Here is a 15,270-nt window from a genome sequence, read left to right as displayed (position 1 = left end):
CGTCAAGTCTGGGATATACAAGACAAAAAGAAAACCCAAGCAACTCACCACTATGTCATTCCTCATGTCTCATGTTTCCTTCTTCTCTCCACCTTTCAGAGTCCCTTATGTTTGTTTTACATATAAAGTCTGAGGTCTGCAGTTGTACTTAGTGAAAAGAATAGGGGAACATATATATACTCCAGAGGTTCTGTTTTATTATTATTATTATTTTTTAAGTAGGCTCCACGCCCAGCATAGAGTCCAACATGGGGCTTGAACTCATGACCCTGAGATCAAGACCTAAGCTGAGATCAAGAGTCGGACGCTTAACCGACTGAGCAACTCAGGCACTCCCAGAGGTTCTGTTTTAAATCCTTTTTGAGGGGCGCCTGGGTACCTCAGTCATTAAGCATCTGCCTTCAGCTCGGGTCATGATCCCAGGGTCCTAGGATCGAGCCCCACATCAGGCTCCCTGCTCGGCGGGAAGCCTGCTTCTCCCTCTCCCACTCCCCCTGCTTGTGTTCCCTCTCTCACTGTGTCTCCCTCCGTCAACGAAATAAATAAAATCTTTAAAAAAATAAGAATAAAATAAATAAATAAATCCTTTTTGATTGCTAATGACTGCACTTGAGAGCATAAATGCATCTCTAAGTATTACTTTAGCTATATCCCACAAGTTTGATATTTGGTGTTTTACTGTTGATTGATTCTAAATGCTTTATAGTTTTTCTTATGATTTCTTCTTTGTCCCATGAATTATACGTAAGTGTGCCTTAAAATTTCCAAATGGATTATTTTTTTCCTATGTTTTTATTATAGATTTCTAATTTTGTTGACTTGTATTTTGGTCAGAAAACAGTCTGTATGCCATTGATTCTTTGGTATATGGCAGGATTTGTTTTATTGCCTAGTATTTGGCCAGTTTCTATTGTATAAATGTTCCTTGTGTGTTTTAAGAAAATACATATTATTTAATGATTGGCATAACCTTATGATTATTACTTACTAGGAAAGACTTTTTTCATCTATCCAATGGCTAGACACATATGATGGGGCATGGATTATTTTTCTAGTCCATTCTTTTTGAGAGTCTTGGCTTGTGGTAATGGGGTTGATCTCAGTCTCAACTCCCATCTACAGCAGCCCAAGTTCTCTGTTTGTCTAAGACCACTAAAACCCAAGTCCCTAGATTTTGGAGTACTGCTCTTTCCCCTCACACCACTACCCTCCAATAGCAGCTGTTCAAGAGTTTCAGGTTTCAGTTCCTGCTTTGCTTCTGGAACAAAGGACTGGACCTTTCTTTCTCATGGATTCAATGACACATTTAAAACAGTGTTCCAGTTCTGCCTTTCCCATCTAACATGCCAGGGAGGAAGGCAATTAGGACACTGACGCTCGTCTTATTTGGGGTTGGGAGTGACAGAGAAGCACAAAGCAAAGAAGAAAGAAGTAGAAAGGAGTGATCAGAGTGTGGATCAGATGGATGCCTCCATGGGTGACTGATTCCCAGCTAGGCCAGAGCTAGGAATCACTTTTCTGGAGCAGTGCTTCCTGAGAGTCACCGAGACTTGTTCCTACATGCAGCTTCCTAGGATCCTTCCCTGGCAATCATAAATTTAGTGGTCTAGGGTGGGACTCTGAAGACTACTTTCTCCCAGAGCCTCAGGTGACTCTTATGGAAAAAAAAAAGTTTAGAATGCAATGCTCTAGGATACTCTATGATTCCCAGGACCCACTTCTCTGGGTCAGGGATCTTGGAATCTGGTTTTTTGGCAGGCATCACAGGAGATGTGCCACTAAAAAAATAACAAAACAAAAAATAAGAGTATAGGTTAAAACAAAAGCCTTAGACTAGTATATAGGTGTAAGAAGAAAGTATGTCAGAGATAATACAGTGTACTTAGAAACTGTAAAAGTGTGGATACAGAATTCATATATCCATTTTTTCATTCATTCATTGAACAAACACTTTTTGAGCCCTTTTATGTCCCAGATATTTCTAGGCACTAGACATTCTGAAATAAATAAGACACAGACCAAATTTCAAAAAAAGTATATAGAAGTACTGTATACAGAATTACAGATAGGGTTGCCAAGTAAAATACAAGATGCCCAATTAAATCTGAATTTCAGATAATCAATGAATAATTGTTTAGGATAAGTATGTCCCAATTTTTTTTTCTAAATCTGGCAACCCTAAATATAGGAATATTTGGGAAAAGCTCCAACCCAGCTTAGGAGATAAGGGCTGCAAAGTTCAGTCAAATGTCAAAAGGGCTTTGATACAAACTGATTAAAGTTAGCAGGCCATGGAGACTGCTGCCAAAAGCAGGAAGGACTCAAATTATACCCCATTATTCCTAGGTGAAAAAGGTAAGATGTGTTCATTTGTCCCCCAAACCACTACTAAATACCTCAGTATCTCTTTATAACATACTCAACATAATTAATACTTTTAGTACCACAAGGACTTACAGAACACAGGTTTGTGGGCAAGGTCATCTAAAGTAATTCCTCCTTCAGGATTGTATTCAAAACTGCTCATGAAGTTGTATTTTGCAGTTCCTTCTGGAGAAACCGTAACTTTTGCAGAGTCTCCCAGAACCACTTGATTGAATTCTGCACGAATAAAAGTAACTGGAGTATCTCCTTTAAAACCTTTCTGTTGACAGAAAGATACCACTTTACAATTATACTCAAATAGAGAATTTTCCTACACATCTGGCAACTCATTTTAACTTAACTACATAGCATTTTTCCATGTTTTCCTAACAAGCTATATCACAAATACAAAAGGGATAGGTAGGTCATTAAACAAACCTAGTGGTAGCTAACTGTAACATTCTATTTAAATGCCATTATGTTGGGAATTTTTAAAAATAACTTTTGTGTTTATGTGATTATAAAAGTATATTGTGAAACATTTTAAAAAGTGAGAAAAGCACACAGGAAAACAAATTACCTGTAATCTCACCCTAACATGCAAGCACTATTAATACTTTAGATTTTCTAGTGCTTTCCTGTGAATATATATATGTGTGAATACACACACACACACACACATTTATACATACCTTTTAAAACAAAGTAGAGATCATTCATTACATCCTGTTTTGGAATGAGCTATTTGACTTCATAATAGTGAATGAATATTTTGCCATTTCATTATTCTTGTAATTTTTAAGTTACCTCATATTGTAGTTTTATTATTTAAATTCACCAAATGAAATTAATCACAAGAGAAACTTTGGAAGAATTCAGATCTTTTTCAGAAGAAAAGGCCTGCTGTCTAGGAAAACAAAAATCACTTCTTGTTTCACCCATTAAATGTAGTATTCAAATTGCCAGGTATTTTACATACATAGTGATGTGACCTGCTGACTGTATGGTCTAACAAAAAGGAAAACTGAGAAAGAAATGCCATTGCAATGTTAAGACCAGCCAGTCTGGTGTTATAGGAGGGTGCAAAAGCATTCCTCCCACTAGTGCTCCCAATACATCTTCATGCAACCTGCAGATAGATATTTGACAGGGAAACCTGAACACAAAGGCAAATATACTTTCAAGAAGAATGAATAAACTAAGAATTCCTCTAATTTCCAAAAATAACTTTACCAAGTCATATCCGTCTGTCACAGTGATCTGCACAGGTCTGCCTGTTGATAACACCTGCTCCATATCGGCAGTTGGGCAAAGTCCCTCTTGTCTTCTTTGGTCTCTGTAAACATAATGAATCAACCTCTTCCCTCAAGTACCACAGCTGCAGAAGTACCCACATTACATAATAACCAATACTACGGGAATATGCCTAGGAAAATGCCATAGCTAGTCCAGCATTGTCCAGCATTGTTTTTTGCCCTTTCCAATCTTTGCTGATAGAGCCTTACAGAGCTGGTCACAAGGATTCCATCAGTTAGTGCTAACATGATCTCTATGCATATAACTAACCCATCAAGCACAAATCATTCCAAGACGAAGAGGATAGGAATGTCATCTCCCTTACTTCCCCCATCTTTCATAGTATTCTTTGATAGACTTTATGTACAAAGCTCCCCTCAAAGTTTACTTAATCTCTCACTTTTACAAAAATATACTTCGATAACAGAAAATAAACAGCCATAGAGAATAATGGTTAGTCCACCAGCAAAAGTTCGGACATGCGTCTTATTTAGTCAGAGATATCTTTTAGTTATTTTAGAACACTAAGGACACAATTTCAAAAATAAACTGGATACGTTTAAGAAAGATTTTCTGCCTCAATTCAAATTGGAACTTAAGGCAATTCAACCGTTTAGTGAGGACATACTATGTGTATCTAGAACTGGTGGTACAAAAAAAGAAGGCAATACTTTGCTGTCCCCAGGCTTTATAATTATTCTGCCTCTTCTCAGCTACTCCCTCACTTTCAGTCATCTAAACATCTCAGATCATTTGTTCAACACCATGTCTCCAGGCTCATTCTGGGCCAAAGTGACTGACAATTCTCTTATAAAATTCACATTAGAAATCACCTTTTACATTACTCCCCTTCTTTTCTTTTCAATAGTACCACATGAATTAGGCCTTCAGTAGCCTGACCCTGGACAAAAGTCTAATTTCTCTGAGCCTCACTTTCACCTTCTGTAAAAAAGATAATATAAATTCTGGTGTTTCACATTTGTTGTGAATATCCACTAAAAGAGTAAAACTGCTTCACCTATGAAGTAGGGCACAAATGGTATTATTAATGCGCACTGTTTTTCTGAATGCTCAATTACTCCCTTCAAGACAAGTAATCTCACTCATATTTACAGCCCGAGTGCCCGGCACTATGCATTGTCTTAGCAGGATATTTATTGTATAATGAATGCAAGAAATCTGGCTGGTTACTTATGGTCAGGGCAGTCAGGTGGGGGGGGGGGGCCTCCTGTTGCACCCAAGAGGCATGCATTTCTTGTCATATTGCTCATATGAAAATGCAAGGGAGGGGTACCTGGCTGGCTCAGCTGGAGGAGCATAAGACTCTTGCTTTGCGGGTTTTAAGTTCGAGACCCACGCTGAGTGCAGAGATTACTAAAAACAAAATCTTTCAAACAAAAGAAAATGCAAGGAACAGTCACGTCAGAAACAGGTTGGATGGGGGCGCCTGGGTGGCTCAGTCCTTAAGCGTCTGCCTTCGGCTCAGGTCATGATCCCAGGGTCCTGGGATCGAGCCCCTCATCGGGCTTCCTGCTCAGTGAGAAACCTGCTTCTCCCTCTCCCACTCCCCCTGCTTGTGTTCCCTCTCTCACTGTCTCTGTCAAATAAATAAAATCTTTAAAAAAACAACAGGTTGGATGATACGACGGATGGGGTGTCGTCTGGGGACAGCGGCGCAGTGTGGACCTACTGCAGGGTATCTGGGGCAAAGCCGGAAGGGGGTCTAAGCCCGGCTTCAAGTGGGAGGCCTGGGGTTGGCAGGAGCCTCGGTGCTTAGCGGGGTCAGTGGCCTTTAGGTCCGTACCAGAGTGCCCTGTGTGGTGCGGCCTTGAGTTTCTGCCCGGCTGTAGCTCAGAAGAGACTGAGGATACGGGGTGTGGTCGCAGGGCCACGGTGGAGAGGCCGGGAGCAGAGGGTTTTCTGAAGAGTGTGGATACGCCCGTCTTACCTGAGGCTGCCGCAAATGTGTTATGCGCAACTATAGCAACTAATTACCTCTCGCGAGAATTTAGTTCTGGCAATCACAAGTTTATCCCAAGACTCGCGATAAAGTTTTCGGGAAGGAAAACAGCGGTTCGGGAGGTTTCTGCGCACGCGCTCTGGAACTGTGTGCATGCGCGGCAGGCTCCCTGCTCTAGGTCGTTTTGTCCGCAGGTGCAACTTCCCCTTGGCATAAGCCCTGAGGTTTACAACTTTTGATCTTGTTTTCTCAACCCCTTTCTTTCAATATCCATACATAAATAGAAAAACCAAGAGGAAATTTAGTTAAAATAAAAGCCTTTACTACACGGTTTTGAAAACAGGTATTTTAAATCCTTCTCCATGAAAAATGAAGATTAACAGTATTTTAAAGTGACCCTCTATGCTAAACGAAGTAAGTCAAATACCATATGATTTCAGTCATATATGGAATTTAAGAAACGTAAACGATGAACATAGGGGGGAAAAAAGAGCAAACCATAAAACAGACTCTTAACTGTAGAAAAACACACACGGAAGGTTGCTGGAAGGGAGGGGGACCTGGCGGCGGCGAAGGGATGGGTTAAATGGATGATGGGTATTAAAAGTGCAACGTTGTAATGAGCACTGCATGTTCTATGCAACTGATGATCACTAAATCCTACACCTGAAACTAACATTACACTGTATGTTAACTAACTGGAATTTAAATAAAAAGTTGGAAAAAAAAACTGATCTTCTCATATACTGTTAGACTGTAAAACAGTCCTAGTGCTCAATACTTATACAATAAACAGCCTTGAAGTATATTATATTAATCCAAAATTTTAGTACGTTCCAAACTCAACATTAGAGTTCTGGAATAGTAAACTACAATACCAAAACATGGAAACAACCGAAGTGCCCATCAATGGAAGAGTGAATAAACTGATATATATGATATATATATATATTCACAAAATAGCATATTACAAAGCAGTCTAAATGAATTATAGCTACTACATAGATTAATCTTAGCAATATACATATTTTCAAATGTTGCAACGTTAAGAGCCAGCTTGAAGAGCCACTGGCCATATCAGACAATTTGGGAATCAAAATAAACAGTGTTAATGGATTACAATCTGTTGAGTAAAATAGGAATCTACAAGTTCACATTGATATAAATAAATGGAGAGGAAGGAAAACTCTAACAGTAGAATGCCAATCCAATAAGACAAAGAAAATGATGGAAATAAGAGAATTACTATTTGGCACCCACTATAGAGGTGGATGATTCAGGCAGGAGTCTGCAGTGGATGGTAAGGCTGATGGGAGGAAGTTTGATGAGAAGATATTGGCATGATTTTGGAATACTAATCAATTACAAAGGAGAAATGGGGAAATGAAGAAACCAACAAGATCAGGTGATTAAGGTTAAGCACCAGGGTTGGGAGGAGTCTACATTGCATGCCTCCTGTTGAGACTCACTGGGAAAAGCAAAGCATCATTTTGTTGTGTTCCTGCCATCAGAGGGACTCAGGTTGTAGGCCACCCTATTGAAAGTAAATGCTATACTCTTTAAAACTTTCAGACTGGCTCCCTGCTCTGCGGGGAGGCTGGTTCTCCCTCTCCCACTCCCCCTGCTTGTGTTCCCTCTCTTGCTGTGTCTCTGTCAAATAAATACATAAAATCTTTTTAAAAAATTGTCAAAGACATAAAAGATGGGGAACTATTCCAAATTAAAGGACTATTGGACAGGCGCACCTGGGTGGCTCAGATCGTTAAGCATCTGCCTTCGGCTCAGGTCATGATCCCAGAGTCCTGGGATCGAGCCCCACGTCCGGCTCCTGGTTCAGCAGGAAGCCTGCTTCTCCCTCTGCCTCTCCCCCTGCTCGTGCTGTTATCTGTGTCTCAAATGAATAAAATCTTAAAAAAAAAAAAAGACTATTGGACATAAAGGACATGAAGATACATGACAACTAAATGCAAAATGTATTCCTGTATAGTATTTTGGACCAGAAGAGAGACATTGTTGGGACAGTGGGCAAAATTTGAATGGCCTCAATGGATTGGACGGTAGTGTACCAAAATTGATTTTCTGATATGGAAGGTTGTTTGCTTTTATGTAGGATGCTGTCCCTGTTTAGGGGAAAATACACATCGGAGTGTTTAGAAGTCATGGAACATCATGTCTGCGGTTTGCTCTGTCAATCCTTAAAATGCCCAGAAAGACTAACAATAAAGAATATACACATGTGCACGCATGCACACACACACAGTGAGCAATGAAGCAATAAAAAGTTAATTATATGAGAATCTGGGTGAAAGGGACATCAAAATTCTTTACACTGTTTTGGCAACTTTTCTGTACGCTTACAATTATTTCAGTAGCTACACACACACACCTCACTCTCCATGGAAATGTCTGAGGATACAGAATTACCAGATCCAAATTTTACAAATAAGTTTTATTTCTGCTATAAATATATTAAAATTATAAAAATTAAGAAAAGATCTTTTAAAGGTTACAGTGTTTTAATTTAAAAAAAAATAAGACCTATGGAACTATTAAGTAAGGCATTTCTCTCTGGATTTTTTTCCCAGGTGAGGGCTGTGAGTGAATTTGCACTGAGATAGCCATCCTACCTTGTACATGAAATGCTTTTCTACGTAGTAAGTGAGGGCTAGGGCCAAGTCTTGGTAGGGAACTAGATGACCCATGATGCCTAAGCACGAAAGGGTAAGTACAGGTGTCATTTCCTTAAACATAATTAACCACTGTCAATAGACAGTGACAGTGTACAGTGCCTGAGGGCAAACCCTTGTGTTCTAGTTCTTTTATTCTCCTGGAATGCTTAGCAGTGGCCACTCTGAATTTCCTATAGTCCTTACAAGGAAAGGCATTCAAATGTTTTTTTGACTGATTTAAAACCTCAACTTCATAAGAAAACATGGAAAAGACCCTCTTTAATGCTACAGAAAATACAACAGTACTATCAGAATTAAATCATCTACACATACAAACGAGTTTGGGGGCAAAAAAAGCTATAATACCTAATAAAATTCAAACTCTTTAGTTTGGGTTTCAAAGACCTCCACTAAATGACTCACTATCACAACAAACTCCTTTCTCATTACTCCAAAAGACTCGTTTCTAATTAGCTAATCTGTTATTTCCAATTTATTTCTGATAGCATCCAATAATACAATCAAATGTATTGCTCACCCTCAAACTGATTTATAGTCAAAGCAATCACTATCAACAACCAAGGTATTTTTTTTGCAGAAATTGACAAGCTGATTCTAAAATTCGTGTGGAAATGCAAAAGAGGCAGAATAGCAAACACAATCTTGAAAAAGAACACAGTTGGAGGACTCACACTTCCCAATTTCTAACTTATTACAAAGCTACAGTTATCAAGTAATTAAGTACAGCTTAATCAAAACATAAGGATAAATGTATAGACAAATGGAATGGAAAGTTCAGAAATAAAACTTTGTCTTTATGGTCAGTGATCTCTGGCAAGACTGCCATGACCATTCAGTGGGGGAAAGAACAGTCTTTTCAACAAATGATTGTAGGACAACCATATATCCGAATGCAAAAGAAGTTGTTGGACACCTACCTCACCATATGTAAAAATGAACTAAAAATGTCAAAGACCTAAATATAAGAGCTAAAACCATAAAAATATTAGAAGACAACATATGAGTAAATCATGCTAAGCTTTCATTAGACAATTTTCTAATGGTTTCTAAACGGTTTCATGTCTAAAGTTTTCTTAGACATGACACTGAAAGCACAAGTGACCGAATAGAAAAATTGGACGTCATCAGAATTTTAAACATTTGTGCATCAAAGGACACCAAAAAGGTAAAAAAGGGGCACCTGGCTGGCTCAGTTAGTAGAGCATGCAACTCTTGATCTTGGGGTTGTGAGTTTGAACCCATGTCGGGTGTAGAGATTACTTTAAAAAAAAGAGTTAAAAAAAAAAGTAAAAAGGCAATCCACAGAATGGGAGAAAATATTTGGAAATCTATATTGAGTGGATATATAATGTTTTGTGTATTATGTTTTTCTATCTTAAAAAACTTTTCTGACTGGGAAGTGACTACTTCCTCCCTGGTATGCCCATTCATTGAGATAACAAAGGTCCCAGCAAGGAGCATGCCTTTGATATACAAACTAACTGATCCAGAGCCATTCGTCCTATATCAGGCCCTCACCACAGGAGCCAATATTCCTCTGCCTTAATTATCCCAGGGCCCCCCCGTATGAGGACATTAAAGACCACTCATGTAGCCCAAATACTCACAAAACTACTCAAACTAGCCAATAATGAACTGTTTGCCCCGTCCTGCTTTGCCTTTCCAGAAACCCCAATAAAAGTCATGGTCTAAGCATTCCCCTGGGCCTCCTGACCACCCTGGTGTTTTTCCCATGTGGCCCTGTATGTGCAGTGCTTCTTGTCTCTAGGATGTTTGAGTATAATAAATTGTTTTCCTGAGCCTCTCCTGTGTATGCTGTGGCTGCACCTTAACTAACCATTTCATAAAATAGTGAACAAAAAATCATGTAAGGATCTACTATACAGAATAATGTATAAAAAACCCTTACAACTCAATAAAGAGACAACCCAATTTTAAAATGGACAAAGTATTAAAAGACATTTTTCCAAAGATAATGCAAATGGACAATAAGCACAAGAAAACAGTCATTAGGAAAATGCACATCAAAGCCATAAGGAGAAGTCACTTCACAACCACTAGGATGGCTATAATCAAAGAGACAGATAATGATGGTGTTGGGTTAGGATGAAGAGAAATTGGAAGCTGGGTTTACTGCTAGTAGGACTGTAAAATGGTGCAGCTGTTTTGGAAAACAGTTTGGCAGATCCTCAAAAAGTTAAACATAAAGATACTGTGATCCAGCAATTCCACTCTTAGTTCTAAAGCCAAGAGAACTGAAAACACATGTCCACACAAAAACTTGTACATAAATATTCACAGCAGCATTATTCATAATAGTCAAAAGGTGGAAACAACCCAAATGTCCATCAACTGATGCATGGACAAAAAAATGTACGTCCTTATAGTGGATTATTCAGCCATAAAACAGAATAAAGTATTGACTTACACTACAACGCGGCTAACTGAAAGAAGCCAGACATAAGGGCCACATATTGAATGATTCCATTCATATGAAAAGCCCGAAATAGATAAATCCATAAAAACAGAAAGTAGATTGGTGATTGCCAGGGGCTGGACAGAAGGAGGGGGAATGAGGAGTGGCTACTGGTAGGCCTAGAGTTTCTTTTTGGATGATGAAACTGTTCAAAATTGATTATGGTGATGATTGCACAATCTGAATATGCTAAAAACTGCTGAAATGTACACTTTAAAAAGCTGAATGGTATATAAATTATATCTCAATTTTCAAAAAGTTGAAAAATATATTGCTCATATCTTTTCTTTCCTTAATACCTTACCCCCACTTCTCGTATTACCAAATCCCATCACTGTTACTTTTTCAAAATCTACATCAAAACTCACCTTTTTCAATGAAACTACTTCAAAGTAATTAACATCCATCTTAACTCATTATCCTTCTACCCATATATCTTGCCTTCACTACAACTGTACAGAAAGAGGTCTCTCTAAGGTTGTATCCTATACCACCTTATATACCCCTTAGTATTTACACAAAACCAATGTTCATTGAACTATAACTGATATTTGCTGTTCTTCTCAATTCTGAGTATAAGCATTCACCAAATCTGTATATTTCTGCTTTGTGCTGGGAAGCTTCACACAAAGAACAAATAGGGTTCTCATCCTCAGCAGAATTTATCATCTAGTATTTTCAATTTTTTATCTTAATTTTTGTTTAGAGCCCCCAGTATATTACAAACCTCCTTCCTTTGTGTTTCTCCTGACTACCTGTTATAATGTCCAATATATTCAATAAGTAATTGCTCAGTAGTGGGGATAAACCAATGGGTTTTGTAATCATCCTGCTACATGACTAATTGAGCTCCTGAACTACTTCTCCAAAGAGCTAGCATCCAATTTTCCCAGACATACTGTAAGCTTCACTAATTAAGCTCCTCCTGTATGTCAAACTTCACTTTCTTCAATCATGATTAAATTGTAACTAATTTTTAAAGTCTTTCATAATTTTTTTTTAAACCAAGGGCCAATAAAGATCTTTAGGGAGTTTTAGACATAAAAGTAGGCTATATATTTTATGCATATAAAACATAATCCCTTTTTTAAAAGTTGCTACAGGCAATACTCATCCGTTTCCTATGTGGAAAGTTTAGTGTTTATAAATATAGAATATCAATTTATGTAAAATAAGATGCAAATTACTCTTCTAAGTCAAAAGAGCTGAATCTTTAAAAAGGTAATAATACAGTTTTGACATAAGACCAACTATAACTGTTCAATGGACCTACCAGGGCTTTGGAAGGCAGAGTTTTGCAACTTTTTCTTTTATTCAGCTTTATTATGGAGAATTAGAAATTGTTATGATTTTTATTCAATTTAGAATCCTGATTAGAAAAGCAGTGAGATTTATGCCTTACAAACATTGCATTATTAGTACATCATTGTGAGATGGCTTCACACTGATTGTATATAGAGAAAAAGTAACATTGGAATTAAGGCAATAACCACATGTACAAACCAAGCACAATACCCTGACACAGTCCTTGGTAAAAAGCTCTTTTGCTTAGGTGGTGGTTGATATTACTGCATGCAGGTCAATTACTGAAGGATATGCTTCATTTATTTAAAAAATCCCTCCTACTGGCCCACGATGGCCAGAAGAAGCTTTCGGTAATCTCCACTTGTGTCACTTGAGATCATTGTGCCCAGGGTCTTCTGATACATCTGACTGAACGTCTGCTTTATTTGTACAAGATCAATCTGCATGCAAGAGATGATATTTTTGATGTTAGAAAAAAGAATTAAAAGAAAACTGATATTTATTAGAATTATTCTTTAATAATGAAAAGAACCTAATTATAATCAAAGCGGAGGGGGGAACCAAGTGACCAATATTTGATAGGTAGCATTCATACCACTGCTAGCGTCACCCAGGGAAGGGCTGATTCACTGTTCTCTAAAAATACTGAATAAGGGTGGTACCAGTTTCATCTATTATCCTCAAAATATTGGTCATTTAAAAACCATTAAAAAAATAAAACCATTTGATAGGATGGTTATTCTTAAAAACACAGAAAATAACAAGTGTTGGCAAGGGTGTGGAGAAATTGGAACACTTGTACATTGCTAGTAGGACTATAACAGTGCAGCCGCCGTGGTAAAAGGTTTGGTGATTCCTCAAAAATAAAACAGAACTACCATATGATACAGCAGTTCCACTTCCAGGTATACACAGAAAAGCAAAAGCAAGGACTCAAGCAAATATGTGTACACCTGTGTTTACAATGGCCAAAAGGAAGAAGCAACCCTAGTGTCCACTGACAGACAAATAAACAGAAGGTGGTCTACACATACAATGGAACATTTTTCAGCCTTAAAAAGAAATTCTGACACATGCTACAACATGGATGAATCTGGAAAATGTTATGCTAAGTGAAAGAAGCCAGTCACAAATGGATAAATACTGTATGATTCCACTTATACAAGGTACCTAGAGTAGTCAAATTCATAGGAAGAGAAAGCATAATGGTTGCCAGGGGCTGGGGGGAGAAAGGAGAACAGTGAATTATTATATAATGAGTATGGATTTCAGTTTTACGGAAGTGAAAAAGTTGTGGTGGTAATGGGTGTACAACAATGTGAATGTACTTAATTTAAGCCACTGGAATGAACACTTTAAAATGGTTAAAATGTTAAGTTTTATGTTGTGTATATTTTATTACGATTTAAAGAGATCATGCTTATAAAACTTAGGTCCAAGTACAAATACAGTTTTTTTAAAAACACCATATGATGGTTGTCTTTATAAAAATGATTTACCTTCTCTACTATAATTTAGTGGCATGTTTTCTTTCAAGTAAAAAAGAAGTCCAATAAATATACAAAGTCAAAGAAAGAAAAGCATTTGAGGTATATTTAGGTAAAGAGAAAAAGATAAGTTTTTAAAAATTATTTTATGGGCGCCTGGGTGGCTCAGTTGGTTAAGCGACTGCCTTTGGCTCAGGTCATGATCCTGGAGTCCCGGGATCGAGTTCCACATCGGGCTCCCTGCTCAGCAGGGAGTCTGCTTCTCCCTGTGACCCTCTTCCCTCTCGTGCTATCTCTCATTCTCTCTCTCTCAAATAAATAAATAAAATCTTTAAAAAAAATTATTTTATAATTAGAAGCCATGCCAAATTTCAAGAAGTTTTGTATCCAATAGGATTAATCTTTCATACAATTTTTTTATTATTTTTTTTAAAGATTTTTATTTATTTATTTGTCAGAGAAAGAGAGCACAAGCAGTGGGAGCAGTAGAGGGAGAGGGAGAAGCAGGCTCCTCACTGAGCAAGGAGCCCAATGTGGGACTCAATCCCAGGACCCTGGGATCATGACCTGAGCCAAAGGCAGATGCTTAACGACTGAGCCACCCAGGCGTCCCTCTTTCATACAATTTTTTACATTAGCAAAATAAAAACATTTTCCAACTTGACATAAATCAGTATTCTCCATAGACTTTCCCAAGTAGAAAAATCTCTTGGCACTGGCTACACTGAGACACAGTGGTCTGTTTCACTAACCCAATCCTCTCTCACGGCATGAGGAGAGTGAACACTGTGCTTTAGTACAGCCTCTACCAGCGGTGACAAAGGGAGCTCGCTCTTAACGTCCTTCCTAATCACCAGCTGAGGAACTTTAGGAAATCAACATTCAAAATCAAGTTAAGATCAGAGGCGCCTGGGTGACGCAGTTGGTTAAGTGTCTTTTAATTTTGGCTCAGGTCATGATCTCAGGGTCCTGGGATAGAGCCCTACATGGGCTCACACTCGGGGGAGGAGGGATCTGCTTCGAGATTCTCTCCCTCTACCCCTCGCCCCCTGCATTTTCTACCCTCCCTTCTCTCTCTCAAATAAATAAATCTTAAAAAAAAAAATCAAGTAAGATCAGACAAGAAAAGAAAGCCTCACCTCACTTCGAGTGACCACAATCCTGACCAGGGTGGAGTCATCTGTGCCGGCACCTTTCATAGAATAGTAGAGCCTCTCAGCAAAGAAGGCAGGACGGTTCAGGGCACACTGCACTGTAAGTTAGAGATACTTGACACATGATGCCTTGGCAAAGGTATCCATGCCCCAGCTTCATTTATCACTTCTAGCCTGCCTTTGATCCTTATAATCATAGCGAAATCTTGACTTTTCTCAGAATTCATCTATCTTTCTAGCTGCATCAGACAGGCTACCTTTAATTCTAAAGGAATCCCTCTAGCCAATAAATCCCTTTTTTCCTCCATAGATGCAATAGCTTAGATTCTTTACATTTTTTCCCCTTCAAGTGAGAAAATATGTAACAACTGTGCCCTGGCGATATCTTACTTAAAAGAAATAATGACTGAAATCTGAATTCTAGACATCAGTTATATCATTTGGCTGACAGAAGGATAGGAGATACATTCCAGTACAAAAAACAGATTTGAGCCTAAATTTGAGAATGATAATAAGTCTGACATTCTCTCTTAGGAAA

At 38.2% G+C, this 15,270-nt stretch overlaps 2 protein-coding genes across 3 annotated transcripts in view; both read right to left on the bottom strand.

Moving 5' to 3' along the window:
* The window catches only part of CFAP70 (cilia and flagella associated protein 70), a 102,214-nt gene extending 97,462 nt beyond the window's left edge, over positions 1-4,752 (bottom strand). The window contains exons 1-2 of the mRNA XM_028109739.2: positions 3,598-4,752; positions 2,458-2,644 (exon numbers count right to left, since the gene is read on the bottom strand). Coding sequence (XP_027965540.1) covers positions 2,458-2,644; positions 3,598-3,660 — 250 coding nt within the window. The 5' untranslated portion in view covers positions 3,661-4,752. The remainder of the gene's footprint in view (positions 1-2,457; positions 2,645-3,597) is intronic.
* A 3,302-nt stretch (positions 4,753-8,054) lies between these two features.
* The window catches only part of ANXA7 (annexin A7), a 30,239-nt gene continuing 23,023 nt past the window's right edge, over positions 8,055-15,270 (bottom strand). For both annotated transcript variants that reach the window (XM_028109634.2, XM_028109635.2), the window contains 2 exons: positions 14,718-14,830; positions 8,055-12,531 (listed from right to left, as the gene is read on the bottom strand). In XM_028109634.2, the coding sequence (XP_027965435.1) occupies positions 12,409-12,531; positions 14,718-14,830 (236 nt within the window). In that variant the 3' untranslated portion in view covers positions 8,055-12,408. The remainder of the gene's footprint in view (positions 12,532-14,717; positions 14,831-15,270) is intronic.

This window comes from Eumetopias jubatus, unplaced genomic scaffold, assembly GCF_037043125.1.
Source record: "Eumetopias jubatus isolate StellerSeaLion01/CBP00866 unplaced genomic scaffold, mEumJub1_p1.0 scaffold_17, whole genome shotgun sequence".
NCBI classification, from domain to species: domain Eukaryota; kingdom Metazoa; phylum Chordata; class Mammalia; order Carnivora; family Otariidae; genus Eumetopias; species Eumetopias jubatus.
Note: the sequence above shows the minus strand (reverse complement) of the source record. Positions and strands in the feature narration are given on the sequence as shown.